This window comes from Lissotriton vulgaris, chromosome 4_1, assembly GCF_964263255.1.
Source record: "Lissotriton vulgaris chromosome 4_1, aLisVul1.2, whole genome shotgun sequence".
Classification (NCBI taxonomy): domain Eukaryota; kingdom Metazoa; phylum Chordata; class Amphibia; order Caudata; family Salamandridae; genus Lissotriton; species Lissotriton vulgaris.
This window is the reverse complement of record NC_141691.1, coordinates 311,927,214-311,949,178: the sequence shown is the minus strand read 5'-3', so window position 1 is coordinate 311,949,178 and position 21,965 is coordinate 311,927,214. Positions and strand designations below refer to the sequence as shown.

Here is a 21,965-nt window from a genome sequence, read left to right as displayed (position 1 = left end):
ACCCCGATTCTGTATGGAATGTGAAGCGCTCTCTTTTGCGCTCGAGATCCCGCGAGATAGCTCACGGTAGGGACTGCAAGATGATATCATCACGCCCATTCTTGTAGTTCCCTTGCTGTAACGTGTGTTAGCAACCAGTATATGTGCGGCACCCCGTGGGACATTGAGCACTAAGCAGTGTGTATGTAAATGTTGAAGCATTAGACATGACATTTATAAACAAGTAAAAGAGCATATTGCATACATATTGTCGGGGGCTCTGTTGCAATGACCCTGCCTTGAAGGTGTAAGAATTAGACATAGAGCGGAGCAAGAACTACAAATATGGACATAATGACATTATCCAGTAGTTCTTGCAGCGAGGTTGTCTGTTAGACTTAGAGCACCAAGTAAATCAACACTAAATAACACCAATCCCGCTCGATACAATTATAGGGGTTATAGATCCTCTGTATGCAGCTAAATGCTGCATATACTGGTTGCTAACACACGTTACAGCAAGGGAACTACAAGAATGGGCGTGATGATATCATCTTGTAGTCCCTACCGCGAGCTATCTCGCAGGATCTCGAGCGCAAAAGAGAGCGCTTCACATTTCATACAGAATCGGGGTTAAGACTAGAAATCCGGCGCTTGGCTTTAAAAATAAGCGGAATCATATACTCGCCCCGGTTTTTCCTGCCGGTTTTTGCAGACACTAGTTACTCACGCTAGTTTTAGCAATGGAACTACAACAATGGAGGGGATGATATCATTCGGTAGTCCCTAGCGCGAGTTCTCTCACGGGACTTCGAGCGCAAAGGAATGCGCTTTATACTTCACACATCAACTGGGCTAAAACAATAAATCCTGAGCTTTGCTTCACAAACAAGGTATGGAGAGGCAAAGGGGACTTATAAACCCGCCCTGGTTTTTCCCGTTTTTTCCCTATTTGATTAGTAAGGCGGAAGGTTACAATACCAATACCCCTCGAAGACACTGTTAAATGAGCAGATCCTCTACGGTTCGGCACCCCCCCAACACTCAGATGGGAGCTTGAGGTACCGACGGAGAGGTGAGTTCACAGAACCTTAACCATATTTATTTAGAGCCACATTACATAGGCTTGGGCAATACAGATAAAAAATTAATGTTTGTTGGTAGAGTCTGTAGATTAATACTACTCCCACTGAGAATATGTAATTAATTTTCTCAAATGCAATTCTGCCGTTGTAGATGATATACCTGGGAGACTTTGAGGCTGGGCACACATAGTTTGAGTGCTGGAGTCTCCACATATGTTGTTCTCTAGATATAAGTAGAGATGTTGAACAGAAATAGTTCTGGGCATTCCAGAAGGCTGTTAAATTACGCTTCATGGTGCTTCCTCTTTCTGTTTTACTTCTTATATCTATGTAGTGCGGGGCCTCGTAGACCCTGAGCAAGGTCCAGGTGAGGTGAGGTCAATTCCCCTACGATGAAGGGTGAGCATGAATAGACTATTTTTCTTATAATTGTTTTTGGTGAAACACAAGTTTTTAGGTTAATGACACAGTCAGTTGACAACTAACTATTATACATTTTCCTCCATAGAAATCCTACTTCTTATTTGATATGGAGGGTTAATGTCTTCGGTTGTTACAGGTTGTATCGTATTCAACCGTTTTACTTATTTGTTCCACTTTGGTGGTGGTGGTGTTTCTTTTTGTTTCATTATCACCAAGTGCAACTATTGAAAGAACAGAGGCACTGACGAATACCAAGGGATGCAATGCCCGTTAGGCAGAAACATTTTGGCCCTTTATAAGACAGATATTTGTTGGCTGTCTCTCTTGCACTGTTCTAGGTTTTTAATTAGGAGGTGCTGTTCGGCTGTAGAATAAAGTTGTTAGTAGGAGGACACACCATCCTATTTTAAAGTCACTATTTTGTTTCTGTTGCACTATTATTCACTTAACCATCAAAGATCAGCCATCATTGACGGTTTATTTGTGTTGGTGGACCAAATCCTTTACCAGCAACAAATGGTGTGGTGCCTGATGTCCCAATGATCAGGGGACTAGCCTAACTTACACCTGGGTTTGGCCAGATGATAGGACTGATCATCAAGTCAATTTGATGGTAACCCATTGCTAAATGTTTTGGATTTTGTGGACCATCTGTGAATGATCTGTACTGTGTTGGTTTTTCCTATTCACATAGTGTTCACCTTCTGGTGAAATGTGCTGTCTCCATGTGATTCAAACACTCCGAGATTCTGGTAATTCTGATTGACAGCGAAGCTACATAATTAGGCTATCGCACAAAGACACCGACAAATTGCATTCTACTTGCAAGAAGCTGTTGACCGAGAACTTAATGTGTTGCTCAAACACAATATCATTGAAGGCTCCACTGGTCCAAGCCATGGGTTTCTCCTCTAGTGGCAGCGCCTAAAAGAGACAGTGAAGGACCTGTACGTCTATACGTTGTCATGCGGCAGGCCAAATAGGCAATTGAGAGAGAACGACATCCATGACCGCATATTGCTGATATGATAACTCAATTGAATGGTGCCAGGTTTTTCTTGTGACTCGGCATAAATAAAGGATATTACCAGTTGGAACTTGAAGATAACTGCAGGTTCAGTACAACCTTTTCCAGGCACATTGGTCTGTTTCGCTATAGGTGACTGAGTTTTGATGCATTCTCTGCTGCAGAACATTTGCAAGACGTCATTTGATGTATCATCCAGCCTGTGGTAAATGCCTTCAACTATAATGACACATTAGTCTTTATAACTACTCAAAGAGAGTATGACAAAGATCTCATACAAGTTTGTTCTTTGCTAAATGATGCTGGTTTGACTTTGAATGCTGATAAATGTGAATTCCACAAGACAAGAATGACATTCTTAGGCTATATCTTTTCTGATGGGGAGTATGACACATGATCCAGCCAAAACACAAGTGCTGTTTGCTTCTAATACCCCACTGGACATTCTGATGCTACGTACTTTCTTTGGGATGGGCACTTACTGTTGTAGATACATACATTGCCACAGTCAGTACAAATTGGCAGAATTGGCAAAAAAGAATGTAGTGTTTCTACAGTCACATGAGTGTGAGGAACGTTTCAAGAGAATCAAGCACGTCATCGAAAATACCACTGAAACGGCCTACTTTGATCCCAAGCATCATACAGTGGTTGTAGTTGATGATATCCCTGTCGGATTAGGTACAATTCTTGTACAGCAAAATGGGCAGCCAAATTCCTGAAGGCATATCGTGGCTTACGCCAGTTAAATCTTGTCACAAACTGAACGTGCTTATTCACAACCTGAGAAAGAAAGCTTGGCAGTGGTATGGGCTTGTGAATACTTCCATGTTTTCTTATACTTTAAGCCTTACATACTACTGAGTGATCATCAAGTACTATTGAAAATATGTGGCAACCCTAAAGCCAAAAGCCCCCCTCATATTGAACGTTGGGGTCTGAGATTATAAGAATACAACTATAAAATTATCCACAATCCACGAAAGATAAAAATCCTTCTGATTTTTTTTCAAGATTGCTATTACAATGCTCTGGAACCCCCATCTATGACAGAAGCCTACATAAATGTCATTGTAAAATCGAGCACACCAACTGCCATGTCATTAGAACAGATTGTCACTGCTATGAGGCAAGTTTGTAACATGCAGAAATTGAAAGATATTATAGCTCTCCAATCTTGGTATCAGCTCTCTCGACAGCTTACCAGTGACAATGACTACCTAAATTCAAGAAATTTCATCGATGAACTTTCTGTAACTTGGGAAGTCCTCATCTTGCGAGGTACACAATCATTCCGGAGAGTCTATGACAACAACTAATTGCCCACGAGGGACCCCTAGGAATAGTTGTCACGAAGGGAGCTCTTCGAGACAGAGTCTGGTTTCCTCATCTTGATGAAAGGGTTGAAAGAGAATTAAATGCCTGTCACTTATGCAACTATCTCTCATAACACTTTACTCAGCACACGTTAAACATGTCAGAATTGCCTGACCATGCTTGGGAGAAAATTGCTGTTGATTTCTTTGGTCCTCTTGAGAATGGACATTACCTAATGGTCATTGTTGATAAGTACTCCTGTTTTCCACTAGTAGAAGATCTTTCATCCATCACTCCTGAAAAGGTTATTGACAGATTAGATGACATCTTTGCAACATGGGATGTTCCTGTGATATAAAAATCTAACAAGGGTCCACAATTCAACAGTCGAGAGTTCAGAGACGTTTTCATCCATCTCAACATAAAGCATCAGAAAAGTACTCCTCTTTGGCCCCAGGCCAAAGGCCTGATAGAATGATTCATAACTACTCTAAAGAAAGCTGTGCAGTGTGCTTTGTTAAAGAAGCTCGACCTAAAAGTTGTATACTTGACTACAGTGGAAAGCCCTGCAACTTTAATATTTGAGAGAGCCATGACAACCAAGTTACCTCAATGGGCAACCTCAGACCAAAGACATTTGCACAGAAGATTCGATTCTGGTCGCAAACAGAAAATGTAAATCTATGCTAACAAGTGATGTCATGTGAAAGCTACCACTTTCAAGAGAGGAGATCAAGACCTAGTTTGACATAATCCAGAAAACAAAAATCTGATGCTCCTTTTGTGGCTGAGCTCTTTACTGTCACAACCACCAAAGGACACATGGCGACTGACCAAAGTCATGGGTAGTCACTTAAGAGAAATTCTTCTCACTGCAGGCATGTGGCTCATAAGTCACCAAACACTGATGTCACTGTAGAGACTGGGTCCAGACAGACAGTTAATGTTCCTGCAACTGCTCTTGTTCCACCCTCACCTATGCAGATCACTGACACTTCTTCGACTGGCAGCTCCCGGTTTCTGATGACCGGATCGGGATGTGTGATTCAAGTGCCACCAAGGCTCATTGAAGAGTTATAAATGCATATGTATTCGTAATTATTTATGTATTAATTTATTTATTTTTAAAAGTTGTGCAATTTTATTTAACAAAGGGAAATATGTAGTGTTGTGTAAATAAAAATGACGGAACTCTTTTGGTCCCTGATGAACTGCGTAGACCTGAGACGTAAGTGTTGGAGGGTCATGAAGTGAATGCAGGTTTAGAACATTGAGTTCCTGCTTACAAGCAGAAGAATAAAGACATGTATAACTACTCTCCGTGTGTAGCATAGTCATTGGCGAGTACCCAGGCTGGGTAGGACACTACAATTGTGCTGTCACATGCGCTGTTCCAAATGTAATGAAAATTCCAGGGCCGTTGGAGTGAAAGTTGTTAGCGATGTGAATAAACATTACCTCCTGTCTCCTTACTATGCATTAAAATTGGTGACGAGTAAAGGACACTAACGCCTTTTACTGCCCACCTCTACTGCCGGACCTTTAACTGTTGAAAAGCGCAGTGACCTTGTTCAGAAACTCGGAGGTCGGTGAGAGCTTGCCCGTTTGCTACATGCTGCTGTGCACAACCAGTCCCTGGAGGTGTCCTACTGCTTTGTATAGAAAAGTAGGCAAGCCCTTTCTTCAATCTGTCCTAACAACTAGGAGCCTTGCTTTTTATCTCTCTGCCTCTGTTTACTGTTCCACTCACATTCGATTTTTTCAGTTTATATTCTCATTCCACCTTTCTCATTTTACGAGCCATTGAATGTACCTGCCAGACAAGATGATATTCTAATTCATGTTTAATGAAACCTTTTTGATTGTAGTGACCCTGAAGAAGGGTCTTTGTGACCCGAAATGCATTGGGAATTTTTAAGAAGAAAATTAGAAACCTTGAGTTTTCCTTTCGACGTCATGAATGTGATTAAACAACATTTATGAATCAGTCCGAGAAACAAAGAAAAACCAAATGATTGTTGTAGTTCACTGATGTGATTATTCCACCACATTGAGTAGTATATGGGATTACAAATTTTATTACTAGGCTGCCATATTGCAAAAATGCACGCTTAGCATCTGGGACAGCTGTTCTGGTTTTCTTTGTCACCATATAGTTTTGGGACGGGGGGGGCCTTCGATCTACGTGCACTTGAAAATGGTTAAAATCTCGTAAATTATCCCAAAACCCGTTTTATTGTGTGTATAAATTGACGAGTCCATCACTATCAACCTTTCATCTCTGTACATTTTACATATTAAGTCCACATTATGTCATTCCCAGAACAATCAGCAACTCCAGAGGATCAATCAGTTCAACAAGGAGACCATTCAAATATCTTTAATGTTGAAGCTGTGCCTTGGACCTGACTTTGGGCTTATCGCGCTAGCGCACATGGCACTATAATATATTGCATTGTTTCATGGTAGGCTGGCCATAACAAGACTACAACCCTATTTGTCATTAGTATCAAAGTATTGAAAGAGGAATTGCAGTGACTGGCAAATGACTGTAGGTGCAGCAGGATTACAACTCCAGAAATGCTGTTAAGAACATATCTATCCAAGATGACGATAGGGTTAGAGTGAAGTGTACTGGAAAGTGATCCGATGATCGAGCAGGTTCAGTGAGCCCATGTGTTTTGTTAAAAAAAAGTGTACTGACCTTTTTTCAGTGAATGGTCAGTGGTGGAGTGGTTCATGCGTAGTCACCACTGAAACTACATGTACTCAGGGGCGGCGCTAGGCTCATGGCGGCCCTAGGCAGGGAACGTAGGTAGGGGGCCCCAGAAGAGGGGGTCAGGGCGGAACAGGAGGCCAGTGAAGAGGGGGGGTCAGGGAGTTTTGAAGTGGAACAGAGCCGGAGGTCGCCAAATCCCTGCCAGGGGCCGCCACACAAATATGTATCCATCCTCAGAGGATTTTTATATTAAGGATATATATTGGCGTGGTGGCCCCTGGGGTTTGTGGCCCTGTGCAGGTGCACAGCTTGCACATGCCTAAGGCCGCCCCTGATGTACTAATAGCCAGAATCCAACTCTGAGTGACAATACCTCATCTTTCCAATAAAATCCTAACAGTATTCCCGTTCGTACAGTATCAGAAATCAGACGTAGTGTTGCACAAAGATATGTCTCAGAGATTGGCTGTTCCCCTAGTATCAATGTACTTTGGGCAGGGAAGACACCCCTACATCAAGGGTGCACTAGGAGAAAGGCTCAATGTCTTTAAGGTTCAAGTACTTTGCAAATAACTGATTAATTTTTGAGACGAGGGAATAAACGTGGTATGCTGAAACTGTTTACAGTAGTATGTATTAAATATTGGTCTCTCTTTTCTTCTTTGAGTGTGCACATGCAGCCCCATGCGCTGTTCCAAGTGAACATACTGTGGCCATTTGACGGATAGTTATCGGTACGCCTCTATATGAATAAACATGTCCTGCCTCGTTATTACATAAAACTACAGACAATTTATTTTTCTACGTTTCCATCTGCTCGTGAATCTTCTCACCCAGAGTGAGTTGCCCATGGAATATCTGATTCAACTGCTTTATCTATTTATAGTGAGTTGAGCACACAGACGTTTATTAGTATGATGGGAAAGTGATTTATTTTCAGTTGGACCTTGAAGTATTGCCTTTCTGGATCTGTAGTTGCCCTTGTACTGATCCTGCCTATATATTTTTTGCAGATAATTGCTCCTCCTGCTGCCTTAGAGGGGCTTGGAGCCATAATGTATTAGGTATTCCTTAGGTCGCATGTAGGGCAGTTTCCTATAAAGAACATGACATCTGGGTCATGACATTAAGGACTCTCGTGTTATATGAATCTAAATTGAATGTTTAATTTCTGTTGTGGGGGATTATCATCAGTATCCACACTACACTTGGCAGTTTGTGTCACACATATGTCAGGGACCCAAAAATGATTGCATCTTCATTAATACAGTCAATGGGCCAGCCAAGTCTCCCAGAAAATATTTTCTAAATTCCTTTTAATAGTATGTGGGGCTGTTCTTGAGGGTGCTTCCAGGGAGGTGACACCTTCCATGCTCCCTGTTGTCCACCCAAGACCATGCAAATTAAGTTAGTCCCAGCATGTTTCACTCATATCAGGTGTTCTGACCATCTGGCCTATGTTCCCTCCCAGCCATCTTGGGTGTTTCGTTGCCCCCTGTTGTCAACTACTAATTCACACTAACTGGATAATCATCCATTCTTCTCTGTAGAGTCATCAAACTGTGGTTTGTGAACTCCTGGTGGCCCGTTGGTCTAGAGAAACCCTGAGGGCCCTCAACTAGGTGGGCGATGCGCTGAAGATCACGTGTTCCCACTGATAGGTTACCCTCTCTTATGTATGACAAATTAGTGACTCAGCTGGTTACAACTTCCTGACACCACAGCCAGTCCTAGAGCATGCACAAGTACAATTTGCCGAGGTTGGACCTCGCTTAGGGTTTGGCTCAATAGTCAAATGATAGGAAATCCAACAGTCCACCCTTCTTTGCTGCTAACAGCCCTCAGTTGTGGCAATATTCGCTTTCAGCCTCTCATTATGTCTTTTAAGAGCTCACTCCAAGCCTATTTTGGGGCAGATGATCCTCTCTCGTCTTCACTAGCCCACTGACGGGCAAGAAAATCTCTCTTGCCTGGCCCTGTGGTGCCACATATGTCACCTCCTAACCCTTTGGAACGGAGGGGCCGGGCCGTCTATGGAAACAGCATGCTTTCTTTACTGCACAACTCTAACATTAGTGCGTTACTTGTTCTAATCTCAACATTTCCCTGCCTATTTAAAGTATCCGATATATGTCCCTTGGGTTGTACATGTACTTGCCCCCCTCTACCCTCTCCTCTCACTAATCTCTATGCAATCTTTCCTCATCATCCTTCAACATGCTATGATACTTCGTATCCAACTGGTCACCGAATCCAGGTACAAAGCCAGATACACACTGAACTCCTTTTTCACCTCCAGCGACAGAATCAAATTTAGCCACACCACAGACCTCACCTGTACTGACCACACCATATTACCCTTCACCATCACTGACATCCAGCACCCCATCAACAGGCATCAGATGCCCTCCCACTGCAGCTGGAGCAAGGTTACTGAAAGTCAGTGGTCACTGGCCCTCACAGCCTCCAAACCAGAGGAATCAACTGACCTCTACCAGGCCAACCCGAACTTCCCACCTGGATCACGGACAGAGCCAAAAGAGTCGCACACTGAAACCCACAAAATCTATCAAGGACTCCAAACAGCCAGCTGGTACACCCCAGAACTCAGGACCATCAAGCGCAACTGCCATTAACTGGAGAAACGATGGTGCACCACTAAGAACCCCACCGATAGAGCAGATTACAAAACAGCCCTCAGTAATTATCACCGGCACATCAAGAAAGCAGGTATCACCACCTGCATCGACTCTGCAGTCAACCACACAAAGGAACTCTTCAAAATAATCTAAGCATTCTCCAACCCAACAGCCATAGAGAACATTATCCACCTCTCCAAAGAACTCTCAGACTACTTACACAACAGGATCACCAACATCTACAATTTCAACCTCCAACCCGCCACGCTCTATCCTAATGATCTCAACCAACCAGTGAACTTCAACCAAACCATTACCAACTGGTCTCTGCTCACTGCTCTGACCACCTCAGCCATCAAGTCTTCTATCGAATTCGGGGCACCCACCAAGCCCTGCCCCCACCACTTCTTCAACTGCGTAAAGAACCCAATCAGCACACAACTCACCAGCATCTTCAACACTTCCATCGCCACAGCAACATTCCCAGAAAGATGGAAACAAGAGGACATCAGACCCCTCCTAAAGAAAGCCTTTGCTGACCTCATTGTCGTCCGATCTCCCTGCTTTCCTAACCATCCAAAGTACTTGAGAAAGCCATCAATCAGCAGCTCACTGAATTCCTGGAGCATAACCACCTACTGGACACCTCACACTCAGGATTCCGTGCCAACCACATCACCAAGACCGCGCTGATTGCCGCCACAGATGACATCAGAACATTCCTTGACTGTGGAAAAACTGAGGCCCTGATCCTCCTCAACCTCTCTGCGGCGTTCGACACAGTCTCCCACAACACCCTCATCAACAGACTCTACAACAAAGGCATCCAGCAAGACACCCTTAGGTGGATCTCCTCCTTCCTTACAGGACACACACAAAGCATCTGACTGTCTCCCTTCACCTCCACACCCAAGGACATCATATGTCGTGTACCACAAGGATCATCCCTCAGTCGCACCCTGTTCGACATCTATATGACCCCCCTCACACATGTCATCAGATCCCACAGACTCAACATAATCTCCTACTTAGGTGACAACCAATGTCTCGCTCACCAAGGACCCCTCCAACGCCAAAACCAACTTCTGCAAAGCCTTGTCCAACATAGCCAAATGGATGAGAGACAACTGGCTCCAACTCCGACAAAACTGAAGTAATGTTCTTTGGGAAGAACACCTCCGCATGGGACCTCAGCTGGTGGCCTGCAGAACTCATACCTACGCCCAAACCGACCAACCATGCACGCAACCTCAGCATCATCCTCGACAGCGAACTGACCATGAAACGGCAAGTCAACGTAGTCGCCTTCTCCTGCTTCCACGCACTTCGAATGCTCTGCAGAATCTTCAGATGGATCCCAACCAACATCAGAAAGGGTGTCGCTCATGCGCACGTCACCAGCCGCCTTGACTATGGCAATGCTCTCTACGCCGGCATCTCCACCTAGCTCCTCAGAAGACTCCAGACCTTAAAGAACACCACAGCCAGACTCATCTTGGACCTCCCCAAGCAAACCCACATTGCACACCACTTGAGAAACCTCCACTTGATCAACATCCAGAAGAGAAGCCAGTTTGAGATCCTCACACATGTCTAGAAAGTCCTTCATGACCTACGACCTGCCTACATCAACCATAGACTGAACTTCCACCAGTCCGATAGACACCTGCACTCCTCTTTACTCGCTCTCGCACACATCCATTGTAGCCGCAGTGGTGGCCGCTCCTTCTCCTATGTTGCTGCGAAGACCTGGAAAGACCTTCTCCTCCAGCTCCGTATTGCCTCCTTGCTGGCAGATTTCAGAAAGAGACTCAACACATGACTCTTTGATGGAGACACAGCGCCCAGATACCCGTAGGGGTTACAGTGTTCCGCTTTACCAATGCGGTTTGGTTTGGTTAAGACATAGTTAGTCTCTTTATGACCTTTCTCATCTTCTGATCTACCTTGATGTTCCTAAAATTCTAGTATTGGTTCTTATATGATTCGCTGCCTCATGTTCTGTGGTCTTTGTTGGATTTTTGAGGAACGTTAGTCTCCTATTTTTTTGTTACTTCTGCTACAGCAAATTCTGTACTATATTCCCTGCAAAATCTTTTATTATTAATGCTACTCTTAATAAAGAACTGTACCCAAAAACAAATATCCACAAATATCTCAGCAGTCAGATGATGAAAAATATCACTTTGCTTGTATAGAAAGTATGCGTTGCTATCTACAACATTCAACTGACCAAGGGATAATTGGGTTTACTTCCTCCATTTGCTTAAGCAGTCTATGCAGAGAGCCCATCCCCTCCAGGCACCCAAATTTAATGCTGTAATACACCGTTCATACTTGCAGCTCCATCACCGGTGAAAAATCCCTATTGCAAACATAAAATATAGTTGATGAATTCAATAAAACAAATTTACAGCAGTAGCTACTTACTTGAACTAAGCGTGTGCTGGAAACCTGCACCAGTACAATATGCTTCGATAACTTTAAGGATCTGTGCATCTTCTTCAAATAATGCTGTACCTGCAAAAGACAGTGTTCTGCCATTAATGCATGTGTGGGATAAACTAATACACATTTACTCTCGTTCCGGAGGTGAAACAACTCCCAAATTGCAAAAAGAAATCTAATATATTAACTAGACTGGAGGCATCAAACAAGTCAGTTTGCATTTAAACTTGATTGAAAAATCATTATCGATATGGCTACGGTAAATATTCAAATTAGTACTAAGTTTAATGCATTCTGTAATGTACCATGTTACAAAACTAACATAATGAAAACATGAGCCGAGGATCTGGAACAAAATCCTCGTATCCATCAGAACCGCCCCAGAGCAGCTCCAATTTAGGAAAGATTTGAAGAAACACCTCTTTAAAGAACACTAAATCGCAAATCATTAAGATACAAATTACCGCTACTTCTACCACAACCCCTTCACTTTAGGCCTGCCTTTCACCCTGTACTATGACCCACTGCATTTTTGGCACAGCTTGTGATTGCACAGCTTGCGCTCGCGATTCCATATACATAAATATACATACAAATGTTCCTGCACGAAGGAGAAAAAAAAACCACTCCTCACACGGCACGTGGGGGCTATGCAGACTTTTATCACGCATATAGTCAATTGGATAGTCCTATTTTGCGTTTAACTAAAGCTATGCAACTATAAATTGTAAATATTAAATTGAAGGTAAATGCCTTTTATCAGTCAGATGGCACATTCAGAATACTGGTATAGTGGTGTGCAGTGAGATTATCCTACTTGCATATATTGCTATGGTGAATGCCTACCTACACGTTCACAGTGACCTCTATAAAGGGAACCATGACTTGGATTTTGTCTTCAGTGTCAATGGCCAAGAGTTTGACAGGGATTGGCTACGCCCCCCAAGCTAGTAACCAGAATGGTCATCCATCTTCATTTACTAAAACACTGAATGTGCGTTGCTTCACAAAACAGTGCCTAGCTGGCACTCTCTGACTCTCGCTAACGTGGGCGTCAGGCAGCAGGCACCAAGCGTCAAGAAACCGTCCGGTGAACGCAGCGCTCTACAAATCCTTTTTACATTACATTACATTACATTACAGGCACATTTCTCAGGCACATGCACTAGTGTACATTGCCAGACAGTGTACATTTGTGTTGTTGGACACAGGGGCTTACCTGGAAACAGCCCTGTCCTGCCATTCACAGTAGCCTCTAGGATCCACCCCCAAATGAAGTGTGTTAGACCTGGCATCCTTGATGTGGTTTCTCCCTGCCATTTGCCTTCAGACCTCCTGTTTTTGCTGACTTTGTTTTTGCTGGACTTAGCACTCTGCACACTTTACCACTGCTAACCAGTGCTCAGGTGCTTGTGCTTTTTCCCTAAAACATGTGAACATTGGCTTATATCCAATTGGCGTATTTAATTTACTTATAAGCCCCTATTAAAGTGCACTACATGTGCTCTGGTCCTGTAAACTAAATGCCACCATTGGGCCTGCAGCACTGGATGTGCAACCCACTTAGGTAGCCCTTTAAACGTGGCTCAGGCCTGCCATTACAGAGCCTGTGTGCTCAGTTCAAACTGCCATTTCTAACTGGCAAAATAAACCTTTTACCAGGCCCAAACTTTCCTTTTTAATTCATACAAGTCCGCCCTGGAGTAGGCCCTAGACAACCCAGAGGACAGGGTGCAATGTATTTAAAAAGTAGGACATGCGATTAAGTTTTACTTCCTCTGGTACAGAAAAACTCTTTAATTTCTTTTTCACTACTGCAAGGCTTATCTTTCTCATAGGGTAACATTGGAGTTGCCATAGTACATTTTATGAGCGTAATTTCCAAATGGGAACAGAAAACCAGTTCATGTTTGGTGTCTCTGTAATCCTAATTTAAAATCTTAACTCATGGTGAAGATGGATTTAAAATTACAGTTCTGAAAATGCCATTTTTAGAAAGTTGTAAATTTAAAGGAACAAGGGTTCCTATGACCAACAGTTACACATTTACCGAAAAGAAAAAGTTAGAACCACACACACTACCCATGAAGGCAAATAAAATCACATTGTTTTAACAAATAAGTCAAAACGGTGGGTGGAAACAGAAAACACAGTAGACAAAAATCATATAGACAAACTTGGGCAATAATGTGTGATGTAAATCAGAAAATCCCTTTTAGTCAAAAATAAATGTGTTACAGCAAATTCCACTATCTTAAATATAGGCATACATGATGCAGGGTCAGTGTGCAAGAGTTGATGATGTTTCGATCCTATGAAAATAGCAAGATCATCATCAGGACATTACAGAATGATGCCTGAGAATATTACTCAATGGCAAGGAATGAATAACATGGGGTACCACCAGTATTGAGAAATGGAACAGAGTATACATCTTATAGGTTATTTTTCTGAATGCCAGGAGTACTTGATTTAATTTACTATGTACCAGAATTGACATTTCTTACTCGACTCTATGATAAGAACTCCTTAAGACATCTATGAAAAATTTTCAAGAGAGAAATTTAAATCGGTAAACCAACTGATTATTTGACAAAGGCTATACAAATCATCTCCAGGCGAAATGCAGCATCAATGAGATTTGCAATTCGACCACAGTTAGAGGAACAGTCTTTGTACAGTTCAACCCTTGAACTACGTTCTCTCTCTTCATCATATCAATACGTCAAGTCACATTTATTAATACCTGAAATGTCTGCATACTACACAGTTGTGTTTAATAGTTCATTTTAGGTGCTTGGAACTCACAGATAATTGTATTTGTAAGAATATATACCTCATAGAAATACAAACCTTGAAAAATTTGACAGATTTCTAAAAACATATATCATAGATAGTTAAATGAATTAATCGCATCAAATAGAACCTGAAAACATTCACCCGTAACAGTTTTGCACATTATATAGGTTAAAATAATTCAGACAATTTAGGTAAAAATGAACAAGTTAATTACTTTTGGGAACACATTATCTGGTAGACGGTATCTAGCTGCAGATTCCTTACCTTCGAATTTCCCAAGAATCAGACTGAGCAGTACCCCTGCGTGCAATCAGATGGCTCCACTCGGTCCTGTGCATTGGCATCTGTGGCGCCGAATGTGATGTTGTGGTCACCTATATAGGCACCACCCAGGCTGTAGACGTCAGTTTCTTTTCACGCTTTCCACCCCAGAAGCGCAGAGCCATGAAGTGTACAGACCAGTGTGTGTCCAAACTAGGGCCCTGAAAAGGGAGCAACTCTAGCCCTATAAATATATCTGCAGAGCAGAGAAGCATGGGTGGGTCTATAAGGAATCTGCAGCTAGACATTGTCTCTACCATATAATGCGTTACCGAAGGCAAGTAACTTGTTAATCTGATAGAGACTTCTAGCTTCAGATGCCCTACCTTTAAATAGATAACCAAGCCATTGACTAAACCAAGAAGTCTAGCAGAACAGAATGGGTGAAATCCCAGTAGTGGTTGGCAAACGTGTGCAGGGACGCTCTCGTTGCTGCCTGGCAGATATCCAGGACTGGAACATCATGATCCAATGCAGTGGTTGCAGCTTTTCCCCTGGTGGAATGGGCCTGCAAACTCTCAGGCGGCTGCTTTTAAGCCAGGGCGCAGTAGATCTTAATACAGAGAACGGCCTAGCACAAAATGGTTTGTTTCTTAACTGCCTGACCTTTTTAGCTTCTACGTAGCCCATGAAGAGTTGGTCATCTACCTGGATCTTTTGTAAGGTCAAGGTAGAACAACACGGTTCTTTTAGGGTCCAGTGAAACCGTTCCTCCACTTTAGAGGGATGTGGAGGAGCATAAAAGGTTGGGAGGGTGACATATTGTCCCAAATAGAATGGGGTCACCACCTTAGCTAGGAAAGAGGCCCAGGGGTGAAGCACCACCTTGTCCGGGAATATCATTAAAAAGGGAGGCTTTGATGGTAAAGCCTGCAGCTCACTCACCCTCCAGGCAGATGTTATTGCCATTAGAAAGGTTGTCTTGATGGTAAGCAGCGGGAGAGGACAATTGTGTAATGGCTCAAAGGGAGCACACATTAGTTAAGTGATAACCAGATTCAGATCCTACTAATGCATGATGAAGGGCGAAGGGGGAACCACATATATAAGCTCTTTCAGAAACCTATTTAAAATAGGAGACTTGAATAAAAAAGGTTGGTCAGGCGGCAGCAGGAAAACGGACAGAGCAGACAGATAACCCTTCAGAGTACCCAGAGCTGAGCCCTGCTCGGCAAGGGTAAGAATAAAGAGTAGAATATCAGAAAGAGAGGCACAAAGAGGGTTAATAGACTTTCCTCTACAATATTTTACACTTTTTTGCCAATAGCAGGTGTATACCATTTTGGTGCAGGGCTGCCTGGCCGCCAGAATAACTTTACAAACTTCGGGTGGAAGATCAAAAGCTATCATCTGTCGCCGCTCAATCCCCATGCAAAGAGACAGAGAGTTGACAGGTTCCGGTGGAGGACCCTGCTGCAGAGACAGAAGATCCTCCCGAAGGGGTGGCATGATTGGAGAATCAGTGCTCATTTTTAGAAGCTCAGGATACCAAACACTCCATGCCCAGTCCGGAGCCACATGAATGACTTGGGCCGGTCTTTACTGAAATTTTCAGAACTCTTGGCAGAAAGGCATACAGGAGGCCTGAACTCCACTCGTGGTGAAAAGCGTTGTTGAGCAATAGCTGCCTTGGAAACTCCAACTTGAAGAGCTGCTGACATTGCGCGCTCTCTTCAGTGGTGAACAGCCCAACCAAGGCTCTCCCCGCTGCTGAAAGAGACCTTGCACCACCTCTGAGTGAAGGCTCCATTTGTGATCTGCTAGGCATCGACGGTTGAGTTCATCTGCCCTGGCGTTTAGAGAACCTGCCAGGTGTGGAACCACCGGGGTTATGCCCTGCTTTTCCAGCCATGTTCAGAGACGCAAGGCCTCTTGACAAAGGGTCCTTGACCCCATCCTGCCTTGCTGGTTGCAGCACCGCATGGGGGTGGTGTTGTCTGTGAACACTTGCACCAACTTTCTCTTGACCGAGGGAAGAAATGCTTTTATCACTAGTCGGATCGCTCGGAGCTCCATTAGGTTGATGTGGAGTCCGGCTTCTTCTGGAGACAAAAGTCCTCTGATCTCCACCTCTTCGAGATGGATGCCACATCCCAGGAGAGACGTACGATTCGGAATCCCGTGGAGAGCGAATCGTATATTACTGGTGGATTGGATGGGAGTATATTCCCCATGGAGTACACATCAATTTGAGAATTTGGGGTACACATCAATTTGGAGAAAAAAAATAGAAGCTAGTAGCTTGTTACTGAAATTCAGTTGAAACTGACGAGCCCTGAGGAAGTTCAGAAAATTATTTTTCCTAAACGAAACGCACTGGTTGGACAACCTTTGGGTATACATGTTTATAACAATGGAGAAAATAAAGGAAAGAAGTTACTACCACAAAAATACATTGTCTTGAATCTTATTGGAAAGTGATATATTCTCCTGGAGCACCAATTCAACCCAATTACTATTGTCTTTCTGTGTAGCAGTGGTACCAATCAACAGCAGGTACAGGAATTGCAGTACACAGGACCAGAAACTAATGCTAAAGTGGAAAGAGGTGCAGGATCTGAGGCCTAGTGTTGGTTCGTTTATGTTTTTGACATCTGTAACGACTGTACTGTTAGATCTGGTTGGGGAAGGGAGAGTGGGATGCCTCTGATTCCCTTGATGCTGCGCCCACTGGAACTTCAGAGCATGCATATGCCATCTGGCATGATTTACCAACAGGATGCAGGAGGCTTTGAGGCTCAGCAGCCTCAGTCATTCTCACCGAAATCCAGGATAGAGGCTGAAACATCAGTATCATAACCTGAATATCATGGACTCGCTGCTTTGGAGGATAAGCCCAAAACTACACTGCGTCCAGAAACAGTACCAATGAAAGGGAGCGCCTGAGGAGTCAGGTGCGACTTCGGCACGTTTATAGCGAATCCCAGTGAATGCAGATGGCCAACCGTAGTCCGGAGGTGGCCAACGACAGTGTGTGGGGTAAGGCCACCTTCAACCAGTCGTCAAGGTAGGGGAAGACTTAAACCCCCAACCTGCGCAAATGAGCTGCCAACACCGCCATAACTTTGGTAAACACCCAAGGGACGCTGGTAAGGCCAAAGGGGAGCACCGTGAACTGAAAGTGCTCCTGGCCTACTTTGAACTGCTGGTAACGCCTGTGGGATGACAGGATGGGGATCTGAAAATACGCATCCTGCAAGTCTAAAGCTACCAGCCAGGCTTCCTGATTTAGGCAGACAAGATCTGAGCCAAAGAAAGCATCTTGAAATTCTCCTTTTGAGGAGGAGCTTGATGGTTCTGAGGGCTAGAATAGGACAAAGACCTTTGTTCTTAATGGGTCTCAGAAAGTAGCAGGATTACGACCACTGCCTCCTTCTGATATAGGAACCCTTTCTATAGCCCCCTTGACCAGTAGAGCTGTAACTTCCTCTCAGATCAAGATTAGATGATTCCCTGCCAGCTGTTTGTGAGATGGCGGTAAAGGGGGAGAGAAAGATTGGAAAGAAAGGTAGTAACCCCTTTGAATGATCTGCAAGACGCATTTGCCCGGTATGGACTGCCAGTGGCGGGGATGATGTTGGATTCTCCCACCAACTGGGAATCCATGGTTTTGCATTACCAAACTAGGAAGACTTTGAGGCTGTAACTGCCGAGAAGTTGGAGATGGACTACTTCTGGCTACCATTTCGACGTGATTGGAATGTACCGCGTCCACATCCTCGCACAACTTGGTAAGCCTGCGCAGGACAGTGGCTGGTGTATGGCTAGCACGGTTGAAAGACCCTTCCATAACCACAAAAGGGGCAAAAGGCAGACTAGGTGTGAGGTTTCACCGAGAGGCCCAAGAACTTGGCTCTAGCCTGTGAGTCCTTCAAGTGCTCCAGCGCAGAGTCTGCCTCCTCTACAAAGATGAGAGTCCTATTAAAGGGCATGTCCATAAGGTTGGCCTGGACATCCCCCACAAAATCATATGTTCTCAGCCAGGCGTGGCGCCGCAGGCCACTGTAGAGAAACCATTCTGCCCAGCGAGTCAGTCGGATCCAGTCCACACCTAACGGAGAACTTGGCTGCATCTCTCCTGGCTGTCACTGCTTGGAAGGGGATGGCCAGGGCCTCCTACAGGACCTGTGGCAAAACTTTTGCAACTGTTTCCTATAGGGTATGGGAGAAACAGCTGAAAAGGCAAACTGGTTCACTGATCGCAATGATAGGCTGGTGGAAGAAAACATCTTCCCAAGTGTGTCCAGCCTCTTGGATTTCCTGTCCAGGGGAGGCGCAGGGAAAGCGCCATGGGATGTTGAGGCTAGGACTACCAAGCTCTCAGCGGTGGGGTGTTGGCTAAGGCTAAACTAGAATCACCCGAGGCACCGCGATTGCGATGTGCTAGGCTTGGACCAAGTGCCTAGAAGAACATCTGTCAGTGCTTCATTGAAGGGCAAAAGAGGTTCAGATGAGTAAGACCCAGGTTGAAGCACTTAGGTCAAGAGGTTAGTTTTGTCCTGCACCGAGGGCAGCTCCAGCCCCAGTACCTCTGCTGCCCTCTTCACCACCACTGCATAAGATGCTCCCTCCTCTGTAACCACAGTAGGTAGAGAGAGCATACCAATATCTGAAGAGGTGTCCAATCCACTGGCCTCTGCTAGTTCCTCATACCAGTCCAAATTCTCATCAGGGCTGTATAACTGGTGTTCTAAAGGGTCCAGTGAACCCTCCCACTCTTCCCTCATGCCCCTTAGTTCTTCAAAATGCTCAGGCGATGACCTAGAGCCACTGGTCTCTATTGGCGTCAGATCCAGTCTGACGCCTGGGAAATTCGAAAGTAATAAATCTGCAGCTAGAAGTCTCTTTCAGATTTACCATGTGGCTTAAAACACACATCACGCCATTTACATTTATCATCAAATTGAATAAAGCCTTTTCACTTCCATGATACAGATATAATAGAAATATCCCAAGATCAAGATTATATAGGAAATGTACTAACCCTATTAAATTAAGCACTTTAACAATCATAAAGATAATACTTATTTCGATATTTCAGTTTCTCCAAATAACATACTCATTGATGATTCTAATAACCAATCATTCTAATCAACCAAAAATGATGTGACCCTCCAACGTTCACGTAAACAATACTCATAGCAATATTACACCATTTCCCCCTAGCACTGTCTATTAAAATGACTCTAGCGCTGCATGATCTTCAAGGCAACAAGCTATCGCTACTTCAAGAAATTATTTTCTGTATCAGCAATACACTTTAAAATTGCAAATTACAATGTTGAAACATTTCATGGAGCATAAAGTGTCCCATGCTTTTGACCTAGACCTTACTCGGTACTTCCTTAGGATTGGACGGAAGAAAATTGTCCTTTCATTCAGAAAGAGGAAACAGTCTAATAAAAGATGATTTGCAGAGTATTTAATTTTAAGATCACAAATGCATTAAACATTATTTTCAGAATTTCTACTTCTGAGACCAGAGATTCTCCTGCGTGGGTCAATTCCTATCCAGAATTGAAGAATCACACTCCGAATATTTTTGCCTGGAACCAGATATAGACAAGAAAGGAGTTTACATTGCCCCTGACTACTGATAAAATGATCTTCAATGAGCCTTATTGGAAGGTATTCTAGAGCTGTCTCTCGCACCAACACAGAGAAGGTTCTTCACCTTATTTAAGAAAAACGGTCCGTCAATTTTTAAGAAATAAATTCATAATTTTATATCAGCTGCAGGTTATCTGACTGTGACATTATATGACTATACATTGCAATTTAGAGTTTGAGCGAGAACTCAGAGCGAGAAAAACAACGTTAAAGCTCAAGACCACGCTAGAAGGGCCAACAAGTCTAGGCCCGAATCATTTTTATGGAGATCCAGAAGGGTTTTTACACACAAACTTTCTAAGGACTCCCATTTGATTTGCTTCTCAATAGATAGCAGCCCTGCACCATACAGAGCCATGGGCATTAATATGCCTGTGATTGTTTTTTTAAAGGCTCATCTGGAACACACCCCACCTCCATAGCATGATACAAATCTTTCCAGAGTTTTTACAGTTGCCAGTAATGAGGTTCTCAATGTTGCAATATGATTATCAAATTTCAGGTTATGTGCAAACGAAAGATCCTGGTTGCCATAGTTGCTAACCTGTCCATAGGGACATTATTTAGGTACCATAAAAACTTCATAATAAGCTTAGAGAAAATCAAAGCCTTGGTCTTAGCCACATTGACTATTAATCTATTCAGTTGGCAATAAGTGTGTAAAGTGAGTGTTTAGAGGAGACATGTATGTAAGATACGCATAATGGAGATTGAAGGAAAAGAAAGTGTAAGAAGCATTCCTCCCTTTATGTTCAAATCCATTGGAAGAAATATGCCATGTTCCGAACCACTTGTAAGAATATACTAATTAAATGTAATGTTATATTTTTTTCTATTGTGTGGGATGGCATTTGTGTGACCTCCAATTAAGATTTAGTGAGGCGGTTCTCTGAAACCTTAGCATCTGGTCTTAATAAAGTTAGTTGAAGAACCATTAATATAAAAATAAACTGCCCAATCTTAAGGAAAGTTAGAGTGAGCTGTCATTCTGTTACTGACACATATCAGTGAAATATAGTTCGGCAGTCGTTCTAAATAAGGTGTCATATCAGACCATGTTTGACTATTGTAGCGGGCTAAAATTGATGGGGCATTTGAAGTGCTGATCGATGTTGCATCCGTTGCTGAAAATCTTTTGCCTATTTTATAAAGCCTCTATCTGGGAGAGCAATGCATGGCAACGAAAACCTTACTTATCGACTGTAAATCTTTTTCTGGTAGAGACTATATCTAACTGCAGATTTCTCACTTTAGAATATTCCCAGACATTAAACTGGATCCAGAAAATCTTGAGCAGAACCTCTGTATGCTGAAAGGTGGAGTTAATCGGCTCCGCACCAGCATCATTCATGTCAGTAGCGATGTTGCAGCGCCCTTATAAACAACATCCCGGTGTGCTGAAATCAATTTCTTTCATGAATTTCAGTGTCAAAAATGGGGAGCCACGTAAAAAGACAATGTTTTGACCAGTGTCGGGTTTCTGATGGGATCTTGAGGGTGAAGAGCCCTGATCGCTGAGCTAGGAGGATAGTACGGACGGTGAGGGATCTGAATTTAGAAAGAGTCTCTATCAGAAAAAACGTTATCAAAGGTTCTTC

At 43.4% G+C, this 21,965-nt stretch overlaps 1 protein-coding gene across 4 annotated transcripts in view; it reads right to left on the bottom strand.

Moving 5' to 3' along the window:
* The window catches only part of ARHGEF6 (Rac/Cdc42 guanine nucleotide exchange factor 6), a 1,115,823-nt gene that overhangs the window by 159,566 nt on the left and 934,292 nt on the right, over nucleotides 1-21,965 (bottom strand). For all 4 annotated transcript variants that reach the window (XM_086918632.1, XM_086918633.1, XM_086918635.1 and 1 more), the window contains one exon: nucleotides 11,620-11,709. In XM_086918632.1, coding sequence (XP_086774758.1) covers nucleotides 11,620-11,709 — 90 coding nt within the window. The remainder of the gene's footprint in view (nucleotides 1-11,619; nucleotides 11,710-21,965) is intronic.